Here is a 24,124-nt window from a genome sequence, read left to right on the forward strand (position 1 = left end):
CGTGTCACCTCCATCTTAAAGTCCTACATTCTCAACCATGCCATTATCCTGGTCTCCTCTTCCGGTGGCTGCACCACCCCCTCCCCCTCTCCTTCTGCCTTCACTGCCCTCTTCCCCCCAAGAACATGCTCCTCCCACCCTCTGGTTCCAGAACCCACGGACAGGAAGCTGAGGAGAGGGAAGGCAATTGTATATCAGTGACTCAAGTCTTTATATCAGTTTGTCCATCTGTGTATATGTTTTTGTGTGGGAAGTTTTGCTGACTGTAGTCGGTGTGTCTCAGTTTGTATGTTTGTATGTCTAAGTGTGTAAATGAAAAATATTTGCCTACCTCCGGATGATATTAATAAAAATTGATTTAAAAACAAGCACTTGTGAAAATTGGGCATTCTAAAATTTCCAGAAAATCTGATAAAAAATGTTAAGCATTAATGCTAATTTGGGTTTGGCTGAGGCAGGCATGTCCTTGTGGTTATCAGCTGCCTAAGTTTACCTAAGGTCATTTAAGTTGATGTTATCTGCTAAATCTTTTAAGAATAAAATGCTTAAAGGCTTAGCTTTGTCTAATATTCAGTAAAGGTCTTGTAAGTAATCTAGCATAGTTGTTACGAATGAGTGAACTAAATAAGTGTGGCAAGTGAACACCTTTTTAATTGTGTGTTACAGTGTGTATACCTATCTACAGCCTAAAAATCTTTGTGGTAACCTACAACCTAAAAATTTTGCTAAGTTAAAAAGATATACTTTGTGCTTAGTGAGAGATTGTGTTGTAAAGCTCATAGTTAACAGAAATTATAAAATGTCCGTAAATTTGTCCATCCAAACAATGCTAGTGTAACAGTTTACAATAGCCTGCCTCTGTGTTCACTAAAAATTAAAGCACCTAATGGCTTTAAGTTCTAATTAAAACTACTTAAAGTAATAAAGAAAACATTTCTACATACTAAAGAATGTGTCTTGATAAAAGAAAGTAACTTTGTTCTAAAGTACAGCTGTTTATTTAGAGAGAGAACTCTAAATATAAAAAGAAAGTTGTAGAAAGTTTGTAGAAGAATTTAATATGGTCATGCTATATAAAATTAAAGCAAATGAATCTCATCAAGTATACAGCAAAGTTAGAATTTTGTTTTCAGTTAAAAAGACAAAGTTTTCTTAACTATTAGTCTGCTCTTAATATTGAAAAATTACAAAAAGTTCTCTAATTGTTTTATCAAAGCAGTTTCTCATGCTTAAAGTCTCAATGAGTTGTTGGAGTATTTAAGAAAATGAGATCATAATATTAAAAGGACTAAAAGCTAAAGTTTTCTAACAACTGTGTAACCTTCTTTATTTGCCTTTGAGGTATTTTGTTGTCATTCTGGCTAAATAGATAAGTATTGCTTCATAGCAACCTATAATCCTATTTAAGCAAGTGCCTTAAAACTTTTAACAGCTTCCCAAAATCATATTCAAAAGGTATTTTTACCTCTAGTTAACTCTGATATTTTACAGAGGGCCCCTGGAACATGTCAGAGGAACTTTTTCTCATTGGAGAAAGTATTTGGCTAATTTAGCTTATTTATCTGACATATAATTACCTGCTTAATTACCTAGAAAGCACTGTCAAAAAGAATAATGCTAAACTTTGTTACTGAATGTTTTGTGTTACAGAAATATCCGAATTTCCTTATGTCAACTGTCTTACAGTAAGCTCTCATCAGATCTTTAACCATTGTCATTTGTAAGTCTTTTATTATTTATAATCACTGTTTTATTATTCTTAAGCTAGTAAAGAACTAGATTTCAGCAGAACAAGTATTAGTTACATAAGATTAAGTAAACTAAAGAAGATGATTTTGTAGCTTTTTGTTTCAAACGTTGCTGATAAAGTGTTTTAAGCTTTTTCTCTTAAGCTGACAACAGTTTAGTAAATGACTGCCTTTATAAGCAGAATTGAGACTTTATCTTTCTCTCTACCTGATCCTTCCAGAATTAAAAAAAAAACTCTCAGTCACTATTTTTATATTTCATGGCAGTATGTTTATTTGCACAAGTTCAATAAGAATCTGCTTTCCTTGTAAGAAGACCAATTAGAAACACTGGTTATATTACCAAGGCTTTGACTGGAACGTCATACCTGAGAGACACATGTGTAAACTCAGATATGAACAGACAGATTTAAGGAACTAAGATTGACTTTATAAAGCCAACAAAGCCCCTTAGAAGAACTGGCCTGGTACCTTGCTTACAGAGTTCCCAGCAGCCTTACCAGGTGAGTAAGGAAGGTCACTTCCTGGCAGGTGCAGGAACCTCAGGAATGTCTTGGGAACCTCGAGAAGAGAGGAATTCACCCAAATCTACAGGTACTGCAGGCACAACCTGATGGCAAGTCTGGTTTGGCTTTCTGGCCTCAAGAAACCCTTGAAAGTTCAATCTGAAATTCCTTACAAAAAGTTCCAGCAAAGCATATTTAAAAGAGCCTATGTAATCAATTGCTCTTCTTGCTGCACTTATGCAAATAATCAAGCCAAGTGTTACTTATTTTCTTAACCTAGTTACTTCTAATAAAAATGAGTGTGATTTTAGAGAAAAGTATTGTTTCAGTAATGCAGTCTTATCTATACTAAATCCTAATACTAGTCATTGAGATGTAAACTCGATCCAGAATTCTAGTTTGCCCATGATACCTGGCTATGATTCTCAATTAAACTCTTCATATTTCTAGTTCTCATATTCAGCCATGCATTCTTAATCTCGTCAAGTTTGTCCTTCCAGAATGGAAAATCCAACTCCAGATGTTGCTACTTAACCTAATAACAATTTGTTCTATCTTGCCTAGAAGCCACAAAACTGCAAATAGTAATAGAAATGAAACCCAGAGTAGAAGCGCCAACCTTCCGAGGCCCTCTCAACTGACCAGTGATGGAGACCCAGCTGCACCCTTTACTGTGCCCCCTCTCAGCATGAAGCAGCCAGAGTGGTCATTGCCCCTTTTCCCTAGCAGCAGCTAGAGTCTCTATCTGTAGGGTAGAGAATGAGACAGGGACCATAAGCTTAGACAGAATAAAGTGAGAGCCTCTGAAGAAAGCAAGGCGAGATATTTGCAGTCAGAGCAATGTAACTACATGCTACGAATCTCCCCACACACAACGCCCCTAGTCAGCCAGAAGTAGCCAGATCAAGTCGTCGCCCATTATGACCAAAAGGCTGGAATGTAAGGTTGAAGGCACTGGGGGGAGGGGTGAGCACATCAGACACTGATGATGTGCCAAAGTCCCAGGCTGCTGCCCCCTCCCAACCTGAAAAATGTGCTTTAGGCTAGCCAATCCTCACACCGCTGTAAATCTAAGCTCTCCCTCCCCCTACCTTCTTTAAAAACTTGCTGCCTGCCCTGGTGGGCGAGACTTTCCCAGCCTCCATTTCTGTAGACTGAGAAACCTCGCCTGGGAATTGCATTCAAATAAACTACCTGGCCCTTTGCTGCCTCTCTTCCCCTGCTTATTTCAGCTAGAATTTATCTTACAAATAACTATCTTGATGGCTTTCAAATCTTCAAACTTTGTTTTACTGGAACCCTCAGTTAAGTATATGCTTTCCATTATAATCAGAACACAGTGAGCACAAACACAACCAAAACAAAAGATCATGAAACAATACTTACCCTTACTTCCAGTGATGCTGATATTTTTTAAATTTTACTACAGATAATTTAAAAGAAATAACAGTCATTAAATGGGTTTCAGGACCTCCTCAGGGGTTTTGACCCAAAGTTTGAAAAATATCATCTAGGAGGGTTAAATGAGATAATGTGTGTAAGGGGTTTGGTCCAGGGGAAGGCTCCCTAAATGGAAACTTTGTAAAGTGCTAGGTAAAGGAACCTATAATAGTGAAGTAATCGGGAGAGGGTGTCAATTAATTCTACTAGCAAGTGGGGGGGAGGATTGAAGGATGAATAAAATATACAAGACACTAATAGTGAAAAAATTCCAGTGCTGCTTAGCATGTTGTTAGCCCTCATCTTTGCATAAGTTGCTTCTTGAGGTTCTCAACTCAAATGCCTGGCCCTATGAAGTTCTTCCTGAATATCAGCTCCTGTTAGCCCTCCTTTATCTCACTGTATAGTATAACCCTGTTACTTCCTTCACAGAACTATCTTTGTCTGAAATCAATTACTTATTTGCATGTGTATTGCCTGCTGTAACCCTTCCACTTTGAAGACAGGAATCTTGTCTGTCTTGGTTATAACCCGTATCCCTGATAAACACAGTGCCTAGCACGTCATGCAATAAATAGTTCTTGAATGAACAAATGACCACAAGGAGATGAGCAAGAAAGTATTTAAATCAAATATAAATGTAGTAAATAACTTACAAATTTTTTTTTAAGTTCTAGATACTGGGACTCACACTTTGCCTCCTTCATGATTTATGAAAGTTTGGTGACATGAAAAAAAAGTAACCCAGGGAGAAATGCTTACTTATTAGGGATTGGGTAGCTCAGAGGGAGGCACTATAAAAAAATCCATTATTTTTGGTTCTAGTTAGTTCTGTACATATGTTATTTTCCTTTGGGTCCTAGAGAGAGGACCAGCTCTTTGATTTCTGTATCATTCGTAGGCCACTAGGACTCTGCCAGGAAAGTAGTGGCCGCCCAATAAATATCTGAGGAATGAAAGAACCAAAAAGGAAACAGTAATTATACGTACGAACGAACTGGCTCGGACAGGCTGCAGTTCCTCCCTGGGACAGGAGGCGGCGCCAGCGCTACACCAGCCCGGCCCATGGAAGTTCTTGGTCCCTCCGGCGGACCGTCCAACGCTAGGCCCCCCCCGAGGCCAGTGTAGGAGTTAGCCAATAGAGAACTATCTTAATATTGGGGTCCAGCAAGGCACCCAATAAGCGTAGCGGGTCTAGATAAGGGGCGGTGCGACAAGGAGGGACAGAGGGGAGCGGTTAAGGGTGGGGGTTGGCTTTGCCGGCCGGGCGGGGGCCGCGCAGCTGCGATGCGGACGGGGCTCCGGCGGTGACCGGAGCTTCCGCCCGACATGAACTCGCTGGAGCAGGCAGAAGGTAGGGCGGGTCTCCTGGGTCGCTCGGGCACGTCCCGCGCTCCTCCCGGAAGCCGGCTGGGCTCCGGAGGAACCGGAGTCGCGGAGACTCCGCTCCAGGGAGAGGAGGCCGCGAAGGATGGACTGAGGCGGCCCGGAGCTTGAGGGCGCGGGATCCCGGCCGGGGGGCCAGAGGGTGAGCGGACCCGGCCCGGGGGCGTTGCGTCCGCTCGTCCATTCCCCCAGCTTAGATCATGGCTACTTAGCCTTTGCCCGGGCTTCTTGTACTTTTTATTCATTAGCAAGCATTTGCCTTTTGTGCCTTGTGTATGCTAATTCTCTTTATTTTACTCCGGTAACTTCGCGAAATATATCTCTAATTTCTGCTGTGATTTCTGGTAACTGCCTGGGTAAGGGAGTGCCTCTTGGTCTCCTTTTAAAAGCTCAAAAAATGCTATCGTGGAAATGATACCCACCTTGCTCGTTCAGAGGCAGCACCTTGGACGCTTTTTAGAAGACGTCGGCGGAATTCGGTAGTGCACGAAGATCACCTGTAACCCATTCGCGGGGAAGAAAGGGGAGTGTCTTTCCACACATCAGTTAGCGGTAGCAAAAAGTCCAGTTAAGACCAGGCAGAAATCGAGCCATTAATTAATTAAATACAAGGGCTGGAAATCGGAATCGGGTAATTAATTGAATTCAGATAGACCTCGAAGGCTTTTGGTGTTAGGTAACACGTTATTCCATTTAATAGTTGTTGATTACAGCAGCATTAAAACTCGACCTGATTTTGATCCTTTTGTTTGCAGTCCCCACAATTCTAGCGTGTGGCGCCGGCTGAGGCTGCAGCTGATATTTCACATACCATTTTACAGATTCTTCTAAAAAGTGAACCAACCAGTTTCCTTATATGTGAAAGTGTAAAGAAACGTAATGTTTTTGTCAAGTGCTTAAAGCTATCATAGTAAATGAATAGTGCAGTGATACATGTAAGTTGGTGTGAAAGACGTGAAGCAGAGTATCTAAAATTTCAGCTTGATATACCCAAACTAGTAAAAGTGGCTAATAAGAAAATTAAAATCTTTTTACCTAGATCTTAAGGCTTTTGAGAGGAGACTTACAGAATATATTCATTGTTTGCAACCTGCCACTGGACGTTGGAGAAGTAAGTACCTTTTTTTTTTTTAAGGGAAAATAAACTGACAGTTGATACTTTTATCTCTGCCTCGCAATGGTTTGCTTTTATGTAAAATGTCTGGTTAACAAATGCCTGCTTTACTAAACCGTAAGAAATTTTCATTTGCTTTGGTAGTGTTTAGATTTATTTAACATTGTAAGCAATGAATTATAAAGAAATTTTTATGAAAAAGAACTGGCTGACACAGCAAGAACAGTCTTTTAAGTGGTCGAATTTTTATTTTTTCCATTAAAAACACAATTTCATTTTTTTATTGAATCCATATTACAAATTTGATGAACAACACATAAAAGTTTCTGTAGCACGTTTTTAAACAATTTACAGTTTGCTTACAAATTACTGAATTAAAGTTTTGTTATGGAAAATCTTATTTAACATGTACTTGCAAAGATTATGAAATTATCCTTTGTTGATTTTAACAGAGCATAATTGTGCCACTTTGGAGCCTTACCTATAGAAAAAATTCGCATTATTAATCAAAAATATCTTCAGTACCACAAAATATGATTTGAAAGAATTGTGGTTACTGCCCCATAAATCACACAGGAAATTAGGAAACGCAGTACAGTGATGACATCAGCAAACAAAAGGCCTTGCTTGCTAACGGCCATTGGGACTAGTCTTAATTTCTTGGATATTTATTATTGAAATTTAATTCCTTCCAGGAAGGAAGTACAACAGCACACCTTGAGGACATATATTATTTCAAAGTATAACCCAGTTTGTGGGACCAAAAGAGCACTATTGAAGTTAGGAGTCTTTTTCTCTGTCGAGATTTTTTTGTGTAATACTTATTAGATCTGTTTGCAAAGTTTAATTGTATGCCTTGAAAATTCTGGTCAGAATTCACAAGCAGTGATTTTCCCAGCTTATCTGGTTTACCTAGAAATTACCCCCAAAACCTTGTTTCACTGCTACTTAAAAGTCTTTTAAAGTGTATCTGATGCTGTCCTATCTTATACAATAATAGTGACTGTACCTTTTCTCTGGATCATGGTCTCATTGCTTACATATAAATGACATTAGCTTGGTTAATGTCCCAACCAAATAAAAGTATGTTTCACTTGTGGAATCTAAAAAAACAAAATGAAGGAAACAGCAGTAGACTCATAGACACTGAGAAGTGACTGGTGGTCACCATGCAGGAGGGGTTGGAGTGGGTGAGTGGGAACAGTGAGGGGGATAAAGGGGCACAAAAATTCTCAATCATAATATAAATTGGTTATAGGGATGGTAGTATAGCATGGAGAATACAGCCAATGATTCTGTAATGCCTCCCTATGTTGATAGCTAGTAACTACACTAGAAGGGATGAGGATTTAATAATGTGGGTAATTGTTGAACCATTGTGTTGTATACTTGAAACCAATATAAGATTGTATATCAACTATAACTTATATACTTGTTATCAACTATAGCTTTAATAAAAAAACAAGTAAAAATAAACATAGGAAATACAGAATTATAAAAAGTTGAATATAATCTGTTTTGAGCTAAGAACATAATTTTGGTTATATTACTAAATATCTGAAATGAGATTGTTTTCTATAGCTTACCTCCAAAAGGATATCACCAGGAATTATAAAGTTTTACCCTATTTCTGTTGTTCTTTGAAGCTTGATCTCTACATTTTAAAAAATGTGTGCTTCCTAACTGAAAGACAATAACTGTCTTGATCTCCAGAATAAGCACCAAGGCTTGGTGCATCTTTATTTTTTAATAGTACCTTTTTTCTTAATTTTTACTTAGAATCTATTTAGAATTTCTAAAATAATTCTGGCTTAATGGGAGAAAGAACCCTTTTCTGAGTTCCACTATCAGTAATTTCTACCCTGACCTTTCTTTAAGTCCCTTAAAGAAAATCTAGACTGATTGGTGTGCTCCACTAGTAATACTGATCCCTAATACTGACCTTTGTTTAATTCAGCAGCAGGCAGTTGTCTGCAAGGAAAGATCCTTAAGTCAGAGTTCTCAGTGTATTCATTAAGGAGTCTTTGTTTGGTTTGTTTACATTAGGAAATGAGAGGTTTTTCTGTTTTTTTTTTTTTTTTTAATTTAGAAGATCAGAATCAGCACAGAGCACATTGAAAGTTATATAGCATAGAATATTAAAGTTTTATCATATTGGTTCTTACTGTGTTTAATGTCGTTAATCGTCATAAGTTCTGGTTAAATAAGAGGGATAGTGTCATCCTCATTACTAAGGTTCATGTGTTTAAAAGAATTCCAGAGTCTAGTGCATTTTCCATTTAATAAAATACTGCATCCTCTGGCTGTATTTACTAAGAACTGGTGGTGGTAGTATCAAATAATTAAACGCTTATTTCCTTACTAATTCTTGTTTATCTTTCATCAGTGCTTCTTATAGTCGTATCTGTCTGTACAGCTACCGGTGCCTGGAACTGGTTAATAGATCCCGAGACACAAAAGGTAGAAGTTTTGATGTAAAATCTTTAGTAGATTAAATGAGATAATAGACATAGCAATGCTTGGTTCATTGTAAATGTTATTCAAGTGCTGCCTAAGCAGAGATACTAATCATTACATTAAAATTGTCCTTGTATTAATTTGCTTAAGAAAAACCTTTGACTTGCAGCTGTGAATTAAGTATCTTTGCAGAAAAAAGGGCTGAAGAAATAGTACTCATGTTACTTCTCATTCATTTCTGAACTTGTGTGCAGTTTTTACATATCTTTTTAAATATTTTTATGTATTTCATTGTAAACATAGTCTTTGTTCTGCTTTGTATGTTTAGTGTCATTAGCGACAGCTTTTTAAAAATTACAGCATTTTCTTCTATGAGTTACCTGTGATGGTACCTTCCCTCATCCCATAATGCATTTGAGACAACTTTATAAGAAGCATATATGATAAAATAGCAAAATACAAATGTAAAATAAAGTCAAGACTAGAAAAAAAATTAGTCTCTGAATTACCTAATCAATCACAGTCCTGTGGTTTTTCATTGTGAAGAGAACACATGTTTAAGTTTCTTAAGCTAGCAAAGCTTTTCTTTGTCAGCCTTTTCTCTATTAAAAACATGTCCTGCCCAAAGTTTAGTATAAGAAACACTAAGAGATCTCCCATTGGGCACTGTCCAAGATATCCCTACACCAAATGCAGTAAAAGATTTAATAGTGTTACTTCTTAAAGCAGCCTTTGATGAAAGCTGAAGTTCTGCCTCCTTCTGTTAACTTGTGCCTTAATTTCAAACTTGGGCTTTTTTGTTAGAGAAGCAGTAGATTCCAATTTTTCAGCAGTTTTTTTCCCTCTGCAGCTTTATTTAAGTAATAATGGTGTAATTTTCTCAAATTTTAACCTTACATCCCCTTTTCAACTGTAATTAGGTAGACTACTTCGGGTAGCTTTATTTATAACTAACTTTTAGCGTATATAGAAGAAAAACCTAAGAATAAGGCTTTTGTCAGCAGTCTAAATGGCAATTCAAACAGCCAGGGGTTTATTTAACATGTAGTCTCCCTGATTTTATCCACTGTGGTGGAGATATAGAAGGATAGGAAACAAGAGGTTGGTGATGGAATTTTATGTTAATAGAGGAGTTTTATGGCAGATAGGAAACTCTCCTGTGTGTTCATTTATAAAAATCTGATCTTAAGCCTGTGCTTGGTACTCATCTTTAAGGGAAGAGTGAAGGAGGCTGGCAGGAAGATTGAAAAAGTTCTATCTTGGGAAATGAATCTGACTTCTAATTGGGAAAAATATAAGCTGATTTCCGCTAGTTGAGATCTTAATAAAACCCAGAATTAAATGTAATTTGGAATAAGCCCAAAACTCTCTAGTTAATATGATTTTCTAAATTAGGTGAGAATATAACTATTAGCCTAAGGGTTGGTTCTTTATATTTCAGTATTTAATAACCTCAAACCTGACAAGACTTTTAAATAGCAATTGTGTGTGTAGCCAGAGTTGCAAACTCAAAAGCCAGTGGCCACCTGGAAGAACCCAGAGAGGAAAGGAACATGACAGACTGGAAAGGATGTGACTCTGATCTGAAGGGGAAACTGCTGTTTGGATGCAGTTGGATGCACTTGGATGGAGGAAAGAACTGATGTAGTTAAAACTGAAACATGAAACACTGTATATGCTAACATTGTGCAGGCCACATAAAACATAGCTGTCCTGTGGGAATTAAACTGTCATCATAGGTTTTAAGAACACGTTCCTCTGGAATACTTACTTTTCTTCAAGATCTCATCCTTCTGGGAGCTTCTTCCCTCCTGATGTTTTTAGCCTCTCATTTCTTCATTTGAAGAAATTTATTAGAGTAGGCCATCTGTCTGCTGCTTTTCATAAGTTTAGTTCTCTGTCTTGAAACATGTACACATTTCTTGGTATAAGAATATTACGCAGATACCGTTAGCCTGACTCTGTTGCTCCCATTTAGTTACTAGTCCATTTGATGTCTTTTTTTCAGGCTCTCTAACCCCTTGCCTTCTCTCCTTCAGTCTACATATCTTCACTCCCCTTCAGTGGAATACTTCAGTGCCTGCTCTTGTTCCGATTCTGGATCCTGGACCCTTGTCTGGCTCCATAGTCTTAGAATTCTGTGTTGTCTTATTTTCTGCTATCATCCGATTATGCCCAGATCTAAAATTAGCCTTTTAGTTCTCTTGAACTCTGATTCTTTCTGGATAGCTACTAATTGTTTTAGCCTCCCTGAATGTCCTATGGCCATTTAAATCTCAATAACTACAAAACCAAACTCCTTTTTTTTCCTGCCTCGGCAGAGGGGAAGAGTGATGTAGCTGAGTCTTTTAAGGCTATGCAGGAGTTAGCCAGGTGGAGAGGAGAGAGATACGGCAGCATATGTGTGTAGGTAAGTCAGGAGATGAGTAGACAGGCCCAGGTTATGAATGGCAGAGTTTACCCAACCCTCTTAAGGAAGCTTTTTAACAGGGAAGGTAACTAGATCATGATTGACTTATATTTTCTTTTTTCTTTTGCTATCATTAATGTACAATTACATGAGCAACATTATGGTTACTAGACTCCCCCCATTATCAAGTCCCCACCAAATACCTACCCCATTACAGTCAATGTCCATCAGCGTACTAAGATGCTAGAGAATCACTACTTGTCTTCTGTGTGCTATACTGCCTTCCCTGTGTTTCCCCCCACCCCATGTTATATGTGCTAATCGTAATGCCCCTTTTCCCCTCTTATCCCTCCCTTCCCACCCGTCCTCCCCAGTCCCTTTCCCTTTGGTACCTGTTAGTCCATTCTTGGGTTCGTGTGGCTGCTGCTGTTTTGATCCTTCAGTTTTCTCTTTGTTCTTATACTCCACAAATGAGTGAAATCATGTGATACTTGTCTTTCTCCACCTGACTTACTTCACTAAGCATAATACCCTCTAGCTCCATCCATGTTGCAAATGGTAGGATTTGTTCTCTTCTTACGGCTGAATAATATTCCATTGTGTATATGTACCACATCTTCTTTATCCATTCATCTACTGATGGACACTTAGGTTGCTTCCACTTCTTGGCTATTGTAAATAGTGCTGCAATAAACACAGAGGTGCATATGTCTTTTTCAAACTGGGCTGCTATATTCTTAGGTTAAATTCCTAGGAGTGGAATTCCTGAGTCAAATGGGATTTCTGAGTTTTTAGAGGAACCTCCATACTGCTTTCCACAATGGTTGAACTAATTTACATTCCCACCAGCAGTGTAAGAGGGTTCCCCTTTCTCCACAACCTCACCAACGTTTGTTGTTGTTTGTCTTTTGCATGTTGACCATCCTTACTGGTGTGAGGTGATAACCTCATTGTGGTTTTAATTTGCATATTTCTCTGATGATTAGTGATGTGGAGCATCTTTTCATGTGTCTGTTGGCCATCTGAATTTCTTCTTTGCAGAAGTGTCTGTTCAGCTCTTCTGCCCATTTTTTAATTGGCTTATTTGCTTTTTGTTTGTTGAGGTGTGTGAGCTCTTCATATAATTTGGATATCAACCCCTTATCGGATATGTCATTTATGAATATATTCTCCCATACTATAGGATGCCTTTTTGTTCTACTGATGGTGTCCTTTGCTGTACAGAAGTTTTTTAGCATGATATAGTCCCACTTGTTCATTTTTGCTTTTGTTTCCCTTGCCTGGGGAGATATGCTCATGAAAAGTTGCTCATGTTTATATTCAAGAGTGTTGCCTATGTTTTCTTCTAAGAGTTTAATGGTTTCATGACTTACATTCAGGTCTTTGATCCACTTTGAGTTTACTTTTGTGTATGGGGTTAGACAATAATCCAGTTTCATTCTCTTACATGTAGCTGTCCAGTTTTGCCAACACCAGCAGTTGAAGAGACTGTCATTTCCCCATTGTATATCCATGGCTCCTTTATCGTTTATTAATGGACCATACATGCTTAGGTTAATATCTGGACTCTGTTCTGTTCCACTGGTCTGTGGGTCTGTTCTTGTGCCAGTACCAAATTGTCTTGCTTACTGTGGCTTTGTAGTAGAGCTTGAAGTAGGGGAGCGTAATCCCCCCAGCTTTATTCTTCCTTCTCAGGATTACTTTGGCTATTCAGGGTCTTTTGTGGTTCTATATGAATTTTAGAACTATTTGTTCCAGTTCGTTGAAGTATGCTGTTGGTGTTTTGATAGTGATTGCATTGAATCTGTAGATTGCTTTAGGCAGCATGGCCATTTTGACAATATTAATTCTTCCTAACCATGAGCACAGGATATGTTTCTGTTTATTGGTATCTTTAATTTCTCTCATGAGTGTCTTGTAGATTTCAGAGCATAGGTCTTTCACTTCCTTGGTTAAGTTTATTCCTAGGTATTTTATTCTTTTTGACGCAATCATGAATGGAATTGTTTTCTTGATTTCTCTTTCTGCTAGTTCATCGTTAGTGTATAGGAATGCAACATATTTCTCTGTATTAATTTTGTATCCTGAAACTTTGCTGAATTCAGATATTAGATCTAGTAGTTTGGAGTGGAGTGGGGTTTTTTATGTACAATATCATGTCATCTGCAAGCAGGGACAGTTTGACTTCTTCCTTACCAATCTAGATGCCTTTTTTTTCTTTGAGTTGTCTGATTGCTGTGGCTGTGACCTCCAGAACTATGTTGAATAGAAGTGGGGAGAGTGGGCATCCTTGTCTTGTTCCTGCTCTTAGGTGAAAAGCTTTCAGCTTCTCACTGTTAAGTACGATGTTGCCTGTGGGTTTGTCATATATGGCTTTTATTATGTTGAGGTACTTGCCCTCTACACCCATTTTGTTGAGAGTTTTTATCATGAATGGATGTTGAATTTTGTCGAATGCTTTTTCAGCATCTATGGAGATAATCATGTGTTTTTCTTTTTATTGATATAGTGGATGATGTTGATGAATTTCAAATGTTGTACTGTCCTTGCATCCCTGGGATGAATCCTACTTGATCGTGATGGATGATCTTTTTTATGTATTTTTAAATTCAGTTTGCTAATATTTTGTTGAGTATTTCTGCATCTATGTTCATCAGGGATATTGGTCTGTAATTTTCTTTTTTTGTGGTATTTTTGCCTGGTTTTGGTATTAGAGTGATGTTGGTCTTGCAGAATGAGTTTTGGAGTGTGCGCTCCTCTTCTACTTTTTGGAAAACTTTAGGGAAGTTGGTATTAGGTCTTCACTAAATGTTTGATAAAATTCAGCGGTGAAACCATCTGGTCTAGGTGTTTTCTTCTTAGGTAGTTTTTTGATTACCAGTTCAATTTTGTTGCTGGTAATTGGTCTATTCAGATTTTCTGTTTCCTCCTGGACCAGCCTTGGAAGGTTGTATTTTTCTAGAAAGTTGTTCATTTCTTCTAGGTTATCCAGTTTGTTAGCATATAATTTTTCATAGTATTCTCTAATAATTCTTTGTATTTCTGTGGTGTCCGTAGTGATTTTTCCTTTCTCATTTCTGATTCTGTTTATGTGTGTAGACTGTCTTTTTTTCTCGGTAAGTCTGGCTAGGTGTTTATCTATTTTGTTTTTTTTCCTCAAAGAACCAGCTCCTGCTTTCATTGATTCTTTCTATTGTTTTATTCTTCTCAATTTTATTTATTTCTGCTCTGATCTTTATTATGTCCCTCCTTCTGACTTTGGGCCTCATTTGTTCTTCTTTTTCTAGTTTTGTTAATTGTGAGTTTAGACTGTTCATATGGGATTGTTGTTCTTTCCTGAGGTAGGCCTGTATTGCAATATACTTTCCTCTTAGCACATCCTTCGCTGCATCCCACAGATTTTCTGGTTTTAAATTATTGTTGGCATTTGTCTCTATATATTGCTTGGTCTCTGTGTTTATTTGGTCATTGATCCACTGATTATTTAGGAGCAAGTTATTAAGCCTCCATGTGTTTGTGGGCTTTTTCATTTTCTTTGAGTAATTTATATCTAGTTTCATACCTTTGTGATCTGAGAAGCTGGTTGGTATAATTTCAATGTTTTTGAATTTACTGAGTCTCTTACTGTGGCCTAGTATATGATCTATTCTTGAAAAGGTTCCATCTGCACTTGAGAAGAATGTATTCTGTTGCTTTTGGATGAAGTGTTCTGTAGATGTCCGTTAAGTCCATCTGTTCTAATACGTTGTTCAGTGCCTCTGTCTCTTTACTTATTTTCTGTCTGGTTGATCTGTCCTTTGGAGTGAGTGGTGTGTTGAAGTCTCCTAAAATGAATGCATTGCATTCTATTTCCCCCTTTAATTCTGTTAGTATTTGTTTTACATAAGTAGGTGATCCTGTGTTGTGCACATAGATATTTATAATAGTTATATCCTCCTATTGGACTGACCCCTTTATCATTATGTAATGTCCTTGTTTTTCTCTTGTTACTTTGTTTGTTTTGAAGTCTGTTTTGTCTGATACAAGTACTGCAACTCCTGCTTTTTTCTCCCTATTAGTTGCATGAAATACCTTTTTCCATCCCTTTACTTTCAGTCTGTGTATGTCTTTGGGTTTGAAGTGAGTCTCTTGTAGGCAGCATATAGATGGGTCTTGTTTTTTTATCCATTAAATGACTCTGTGTCTTTTGATTGGTGCATTCAGACCATTTACATTTAGGGTGATTATCGATAGTACTTTAGATTTGTGGTTACCAAAAGTTCAAGGGTAATTCCCTTACTATCTAACAGTCTAATTTAACTCACTTCTTTTGCTATTACAAACACAACCTAAACATTCTTTTTTTTTTCCCCTCCTTTTTCTTCTTCCTCCATTCTTTATATGTTAGGTATCATATTCTGTACTCTTTGTCTATCCCTTGATTGACTTTGGGGGTAGTTGGTTTGGTTTTGCATCTGCTTAGTAATTAATTGTTCTACTTTGCTGTGGTTTATTTCCCCTGGTTACTCTTAGGAATACTTCCATCTATAGTAGTCCCTCCAAAATGCACTGTAGAGGTGGTTTGTGGGAGATAAATTCTCTCAGCTTTTGCTTATCTGAAAATTGTTTAATCCCTCCTTCAAATTTAAATGATAACCTTGCCAGATAGAGTATTTTTGATTCGAGGCCCTTCTGCTTCATTGCATTAAATATATCATGCCACTCCCTTCTGGCCTGTAAGGTTTCTGTTGAGAAATGTGATGATAGCCTGATGGGTTTTCCTTGGTATGTAATCTTTTTTCTCTCTCTAGCTGCTTTTAAAAGTCTGTCTTTGTCCTTGATCTTTGCCATTTTAATTATTGTATGTCTTGATGTTGTCTTCCTTGGGGCCCCTTGTGTTGGGAGATCTGTGCACCACCATGGCTTGAGAGACTATCTCCTTCCCCAGATTGGGGAAGTTTTCAGCAGTTCCCTCCTCAATGACACTTTCTTTCCCTTTTACTCTCTCTTCTCCTGGTACTCCTATAATGTGGATATTGTTCCATTTGCATTGGTCAGACAGTTCTCTCAATATTTTTTCATTCTTAGAGATCCTTTTTTCTCTCTGTGCCTCAGCTTCTTTGTATTCCTCTTCTCTAATTTCTGTTCCATTTACCCTCTCTTCTACTATATCTAATCTGCTTTTAAATCCATTGTATGTTTCATTTCAGATATGGAATTTGTTAATGATTGAATCTCTGTCTTAAATTCGTCCCTGAGTTCTTGAATATTTTTCAGTATCTCCTTGAGCGTGTTTATGATTTTTATTTTGAACTCTCTTTCAGGAAGATTGGTGAGTTCAGTTTCATTTGGCCCTTTTTCTGGGGTTTGTGAGATTTTGGTCTGAACCAGGTTCCTTTGATGTTTCATAATTCTGTGTGCTGCCCTCTAGTGCCCAGAAGGTCTAGTCTCTGGAGCTGCTCAGCCCCTAGAGTGAGGTTGGGGGTCGTAGGGGAGCAAAGATCTGTTTCCTGATTCCTGGCTGCAGTGCCTGTCTCCAGTGTCAGAGCCAGTGGGCCAAGCACACTAAGCCTCTGTGCTTTGCTTCTCTAGCTGTTGTAGGCAAGGCCTCCCTCTGGTTGGCCTGATGCCTGTGCAATGACTGTCGGTTTGTGAGCACATGCCAGCAGGCCAGGAGGAAAGCGCAGCAAGCTGCATGTCACGGTGGGGGGCCTCGGAGCTGAGTAGCCAGCCAGGGGGATGGAGTGCCTGAAGGTCCTCAGATTTCCCAACCTGCTGGGCAGAATGCCGCCAGACAATCTTGTCCACCTATCCCTTCTCCCACATAGCAAGCTCTGTGCAAACCCCACCCCTTCAGCAGCCCTCTCACTGCTAGGAAGCCTCTCAGACAGCCTGCCTTTCCTTTGTCCCAGAGCGGCAGGTTGCGGATTCCCATCCTCCACAAATGGCTGGAATCTCAGTATCAAGCACTCTGCCTGTCCCAGCTCCCCAACCCCACCAACCTCCAGAGCACCACACAATGTAGGTTTATGTTCCAAAGCAGACCTCCAGGACTGGGTATTCAGCAGTTCTAGGCCTCCACCCCCTCCGTGCTCCGTTTCTGTTTCTCCCGCCGGTGAGCTGGAGTTGGGGAAGGGCTTGGGTCCTGACAGATTGAGGCTTTGGTATGTTACCCTCTTTCATGAGGTCTGCTCTGTTTGTGAGGTCTGTATGCAGTCTGGTGCAGCCTTCTTTCCTGTTGCTGTTTTAGGGCTAGTTGTATTAACTATATTTTCGGACTATATGTGGTTTTGGGAGGAATTCTCTGTCTCACCTCTCCCATAGCCATCTTGAATCCCCCTTCTCAACTTACATTTTCATTGAGATCAAAGACCTCTTCGTTCATTCAACAATATTTATTGAGCACCTATCTTTCCCAAGTGCTGTTTCAGTTAATGGGAGACCAGCAGTGCGCAACAGTGTCACTGCTCTCATGGGACTTACAGTCTTATGCTTTTTAAATTACTTCTCACTAGGAAGGGTTCACTAAATGTTTTTGGGGGTATGGTTTTTTGATAATAGGAATAAATTTGTAATAGTATAAGTATTTAAAATGAATGGAGAGAATATTGCTATGTGTCTTGCTCTATTGAAGATATAAAACATTATGGCAAAGCAATATGGAGAACTAGGATTATTGGAAGTTTTGACATTGTCATATTTCAGATCATTCAAATGTCACATATTTATGCATGAGTGGGAAAGTAGGAATCAGTATTGCTTTAAAATTTTTAACATCTCTATATTTCATACTCTTTTTAGGTGTCCTTCTTCACATCACTGTGGAATCATCCGTTTTTCACCATTAGCTGTATCACTTTAATAGGTTTGTTCTTTGCTGGAATACACAAGAGAGTAGTTGCACCATCAATGTATCCTTTACCACAAATTGAGTTTGATTATCTGAACTAAATTAAAGCATCTTCTCAATTATCTAAGTCTTTTTAAAAGCTTACTCTTGAAATGAATTTTCCTTTGACCACGTTTATTCAGTATAGCTGCTCGATGTCGAACGGTATTAGCAGAGTACAACATGTCTTGTGATGATGTAAGTATATTTATTAGAAAATTGTAGACTTGCGTGAGAGGACTGTAATGTTTTGGCATCAGTAAAACAAACATTTTACTAACAAATTTCCTCCATGGAATTAATAGTGGGAATATTCCTTACAGCACTGATTCTAAGACACATTTTTTTTTTTTTTACATTTTATCATCTCTGAAATTGAGATGCATCTAATAATCATTAGTGTCTTGCAATTAAATAAGTAGAGTTGATAGTTTAATCTTTCTTAATAACATAAAAATATGATTCATCTTATAATTGAAACCATCATAGAGTTAATGAAATACAGTGGGCTTTGTTTGCCAAAAATAGCTCAGTGGGTATTGGTTTTGTAAACTATTATGTATCAAATGGTATTCTGTATGTAGAATCTTAAATAGAATCATAGATTAATTGATGGACTTCAGACATATGAATTTACTGTGTTTTTAAAAGTTGATCATGTGTCATAACTACCTCACAATTTTGATTGCTTATTTTATTAATAAAGGTGTGTTTACCTTCAATTTTAAAAACTGTTAAACAAATAATACCTAACCCAATATAGAAAATTAGAGTATAAAAGAAAAAAAAAGGTAGTAGGGCAGGAAAACACCTGGATTGATGGAAGAGAATAAAGACTAAATACTTCGATTTTGGTTTTTTTAGAGGATAAGGATAGTATTTCAAGTCAAAAAGGATGAAATACATTATTGAATACTGTTAAGGCAATTGGCTCTTCATTTGGGGGAAAGAATGAACTTAGATCTTGCCTCATATCGTTAAGAAAAACAAAATTCCAGATAAAGTCTTAAATATGTTTTAAAATATACACACATCCCACCAGGAAATCATTAGAAGAAAGTATAGATGAATGTGTTTATAACCTTGGATAGGAAAACACCTTGATAGACAAAACAAATGCCATAATGGGAGAAGTTGAATGCATATAATTGTAGCAATGTTTAAAAATTTTGTACAGCAGAAGGCAAGAAATTAAGTAGTGATTAGAACAAAGTATTTGTAAGGTATCTGATAGATGGAGGATAGTATCCAGAATGTGTGAAGACCTATTAAGAAATCCAAAGGTGACAAATAGTACATTTTAAGAATGGGAAAACTAAGTCATATCACAGAAGTGGAAATACAGATGTTCAATAAACTTGTATAAAGACTGAACAGCTGCATTTATAAATTGGGAAAGACAAAGCAAAACTGAGTTTCCATTTATATAACCTGTCAGACTGGCAAAAATGAAATACTTTGGTAACTCCAGTACTGTGGTGAAGTGGATGCACCCACACACTACGTGTTGGGAACATTGGTACAGCCATTTTGGAAGGCAGTTTTTTCGTCATTCGTACAAATGTAAAATGTGTGGGCCTTATGACTTAACCATTCTGCTTCTCTCTACTCTGGGTAGAGGGCCATCACACACGCACACAAGGAAGCAAGTACAGGACTTCATTGCAATATCCTTTGTGTAGTGAAAAAATGGAAGCAATTGTTAAGTTTCTCAGCAGGGGAGTGGTAAAAGAGACTGGTGTAGCCACATCATAGAAAACCAAAAGTAAACCTAAAAATATAGACATGGAAGGATCTCTACAGTATAATGTTAGGTACAAAAAGTAAATTATCAAAATGCTGAATTTGGTACCTTTTTTTTTAAGTTTTAATTATGAAAATTTTCAATCATAGAGCAGTATAATGAACTCCCATGTACCCCCATCAGCCAGTATCATATCCAGCTCATGGCCATTCTTACTTCATGTGTACCCCTGCCCACTTTACCCTCATTGGATTGTTTTGAAACAAATCCCAAGGTACATGTTTTACATTAGAAACACTAAATTTTTATTATTTATATATGTGAATATAAATCCATACAAAACAGTCTGGAAGAATTCCTGCTAAAACTGGTTTCTTCTGTAAGAGGATTAGAATGGAAAGATGACAGCTTATCTGTTAAATTGTTTATAGTGAGGTTACATTAATGCCTTACTCATATCATTTAAAATAGATTAAAAGTATGGGTAAACAAATAGCATTATAATCATACAGTGGAATACTGTATATTTTATATTGTAACAGCAATGTAAGAAAGTACAAACTACTTAAGCGTTGTAACACGGATGAATCTCAGAAACACATTGAAAGAAGTGGATGCAAGAGAACACACGTATGATCCCATTTATTTAAAGATCAGAGACAGGCAGAATTATCTGGTAGGCAGTATGGCGGTGTAGGGAGAGGGAACACCATTGACTGGAGAGAGGCATAGAGGAACTTCCTGAGGGGTGGTGATGTTATATAGCTTCATCCACATAACTTTCTGGGTGGTGGCTACATGGGTGTATATATTTGTCAAAATTGAAAACTACATAAGATTTGAGCATTCTGCTGTATGTAAATTACACCTCATGAAGCAATGGGAAAATGGGATTACCAAAAATTAAGGGAAAGTGTGAATCAGGAGGCAGCCAGAGTCCTGACAGTTTTGACCTGAGGATAATAAAATATGTTAATTATAGCCACCTATAATCATACCAGCCAAAGATAACCACATTTTATATTTTGTTGTATACTCTAACTTGCTTTTCATAAAAAGATGATGTTAGGGATTTTTCAAACCTGCTTCTTTGACCCAGTGTAAGGATTTAAAAGCCACCATTTATTGGACGTTTAAGTCCTGGGCTTATTCTTTTCATCTGCATTATCTCTATTAAGGTCTTCCGTTCTGTCTAACTACATATCGTCCCATTTTATGAATGCGTCATAATTTAATCCCTTACTAGACAGACACTTCCAACTTTCCATATTACATATGTGTGTGTTTTCCACCAGCACGTAAGCTCCATGAGTTCATTACTGGATCCCTAGCATTTCACTCAAAGCCTGGCACATGTTGGCATTCAGTAACTGTTGAATGAAAGAATGACACTTTTTTGTACATCTTTACACTCGTATCTAGTTTCCTTCAGATAAATTCCCAAAAATGGAATTGTGTGGATTATGTGGTATTATTTTATATATATATATGAATATGACAGTTGACCCTACCCTACAGAAGAATTGTGTTCACTTATGCTGAATGAACACCAGCAGTGTACACATATGTATTACTGCAATCACTTGTTTTTAACTAGAAGAAATTAAAAATTAAATGTTGAGAAAGGAAATGTTTTTGCTCAAGTACATGGTTTAATTATGTTCTATAGACTTTGTTTGGTAAGGATCATAAGTCAGTCTGTACAAGTTGGAATTCTCTTTTATCCAGTGGCTTGATTGGCTGATTTTTAGGTGGCCAGTAGACAGAATTCATTAAGTAAAGATTGCATGTGTGTTCTTTAAAATACAGATTTTAGAAGAAGTCTCCACACAAAGCTTGTAAAACGTAACTATATTAATAGCTTAGTAATTGACTAAATTTAGAGGTATTTTGATACCCTTCAAATGTCCACTAAAGTTTATAGGTAAGTGGTGTGGTTTTAATAGAACTGTGTATTAAAATGGGTTTTTGGGTTTTTTTGTTTTTACAGACAGGAAAACTAATTTTGAAACCTAGGCCTCATGTTCAATGACAATCTGCATTCATTGTTACGGGACCTAAAAGAGCCTTTCTTCAAAGAAATGATACAGCAAAAAGCCATAAAGGATTCCTTTTACAGTTGGATATGTGAAGGTCATAGCCACAACTGACAAGAAGTGTGCAATATTTACCCAGATTGTCTTGATAATGGTGACTCGTGTTATCAGTGCTTCAGTACCTTTGATTATTTGTGTTTCAGTATTAGTGTCACTTTAGTACTTCAGCTTCTGCAGAGATCTTTGCAGTTGAAGTATGTATGTATGTTACTAAGTTAAACTTAGAAACAGAACCTCATCCAGTTTTTATAATGTATTTTTGCAGACTACTGTAAATAGCAAATCAATGCCAATGTTAAAGAGGAAAATGTTATGTGGACTTTATTCTCCTGCACCAGTATTTCCAAAACATGTGCTTGCATCTCCACAGCTCTTTACAACCAGCTACTGTGTATAGCTGTGCCTTTCATTCCTGTGCTCCTCTCTTAACCATAGTGCAGGAGAAACATCAGATTGTGCTTAGACTGAGAAAAATTCATCTCCATTATGTTGTAAGAGATTATAGATGTTTAGAGAAACCATTTTTGTTAAACCAGATAGTGAATTTCAGCCACTGTTGTGGTGATATTTTCCAGTCATTGTTTTCATTTATGCTAAATATACCTTATATTTTTTTAAATGATTTTAAGAACCCTCCAAAGGCTTCTGAATATACAAGTTTAGTTGTAAATTACGTATTGTCTGGGAATTTGATAGTCATTGTTTTAGATAATTGGATTTTATGCTGTGTAGACACATGTTGTTTTACTAGTATTGCACAGGTGTAACTGATCATCCACTCCATCACAAAGATAACTTGGGAGCGGTGCCACAAACGAGTCTACAATTCTCACTGTTTAGAGAGTGTTATTGACATACTGTGTATGCATATCAGCCACATGTACTATAATCGCCCTTAAAATTAAACTATTGGGATTGCTGTAAATATTTTAAAGAACTGGAGGTGCCTTTTACCTGTTTATTAGAAGATTTTTAAAAGGTTTAAATTATTTCATGAGCAATGTTTTAAATCTCATTTAACATAAAGCTGAAAATTCAATAATAGGACAAAAATTTTTTAACAAGCCTACCATTTAACTTAAATGTGTTCATCTTGGCATTCACATGTATAAAATTTTATTCTTCAAACTGCAGCAATAAACCCTCTGATCCTAAGAAGCCTTAAGAGGGTATTCTATATATTCTGCATTGTTTTATTTTCTGTAAATTTTGTAGGTAAATACATGCATAAAAATAAATACTTTATATATAATTAGTGATTGGGGTTTTTTCTTGGTTTATTGTAAAGATAAAAGTTTATTGTAATTTTTCTGTAACTCTGGAAGATTTTTAAGACATACTGTGTCAGATATAGGCTAGTTCCAAGCAAGATATTTTTACTTTAACTCTGCATCTAGTAGAGCAAATTTCAAGAGGCAATTGTAGGTACCCAATTCATAGACTATGATTATTTTCAATATGTCTTTTTTTCATCATTGTCTAATAACACTTGGCTTTTAATCAGGAAATACAGATTTTCTCAAATTGTGCTTTGCAAACTTGGATTTCCAGTTTCTTCCAGGAGTATAAAGCTGAAGAGGGATTTTGTAGGTTCTTAATCCTTTTGGGAGTCATCAGCTATTTCAAGTATTTAATGAGTGCCTTGAATCTTCTCCCCTGGAACAGTATGCCTGTGTACTTAAATATGGTTGGCATACTTTCAAGGATTTCCTGATGCCAGACAACTTGGAATTCATTGACTCAAAGAAAGAAACTTTAATTGTTGAGAGTTCCAATGATTTTTCACACCTTTACTTGAAGCAGCACAATTCATTTTCAAAGAAAGTCTTCGCTCTGGTTGAGGTGCCCAGGAGTATTTGCCAGGTTTGGTTCACTTCACCAGCATCCTCACCCTCCCATCCCCCCTTCCATGTTATTAGGAAATTACTGATTGAGTCCAGTCCTAAGTTTACAAGTGGGAAAGACAGTCTTAGATTTTCAAAATAACTTTATTCTAGGTCTCCATGACTTATTAAAGATAAAATCAGCACCAGAATCTCTTGACTTAGATCCGTGTGTGTTGGTTGAACTTAATACATGAGCCGTTTTAGTGTTGGAATAGGAGGATAATATAAAACATAAGTATATGACAATCTTTCAGCCTTATAGTATTCAGTATTAAACGTGCTGATTTGTGTAAAGCACTTAAACAGGGCTTGGCTAGAGTAAATGCTCAGCAGATCTAGTTATTAAACTAAATCCTAAAAGTAAAAAATACATATATATCATTGCAGTTTTACCCAATGTCAACATCTCAGTGGAGATAACCATGAGAAACTGTACTTATCTTTTGAACCAGATAAACTCCTAAATACT

General features: G+C 37.2%; 1 protein-coding gene across 2 annotated transcripts; it reads left to right on the plus strand.

Moving 5' to 3' along the window:
• Window positions 1-4,931: 4,931 nt before the first annotated feature.
• Window positions 4,932-23,024, plus strand: CNEP1R1 (CTD nuclear envelope phosphatase 1 regulatory subunit 1). Of its 2 annotated transcripts, XM_036881032.2 has the most exons (6): window positions 4,932-5,048; window positions 6,120-6,191; window positions 8,581-8,654; window positions 17,842-17,951; window positions 18,073-18,127; window positions 21,664-23,024. In XM_036881032.2, the coding sequence occupies exons 1-6, from the start codon at window positions 5,024-5,026 to the stop codon at window positions 21,703-21,705; spliced, it is 378 nt and encodes a 125-aa protein (XP_036736927.1). In that variant the 5' UTR covers window positions 4,932-5,023; the 3' UTR covers window positions 21,706-23,024. The 2 variants fall into 2 exon arrangements, with proteins under 2 accessions (XP_036736927.1, XP_057349369.1); XM_057493386.1 differs by lacking the exons at window positions 4,932-5,048; window positions 6,120-6,191; window positions 8,581-8,654 and adding an exon at window positions 16,677-17,061.
• The last annotated feature ends 1,100 nt before the right edge of the window (window positions 23,025-24,124 follow it).

The sequence above is a fragment of the Manis pentadactyla genome, chromosome 15 (assembly GCF_030020395.1).
Source record: "Manis pentadactyla isolate mManPen7 chromosome 15, mManPen7.hap1, whole genome shotgun sequence".
NCBI classification, from domain to species: Eukaryota; Metazoa; Chordata; class Mammalia; order Pholidota; family Manidae; genus Manis; species Manis pentadactyla.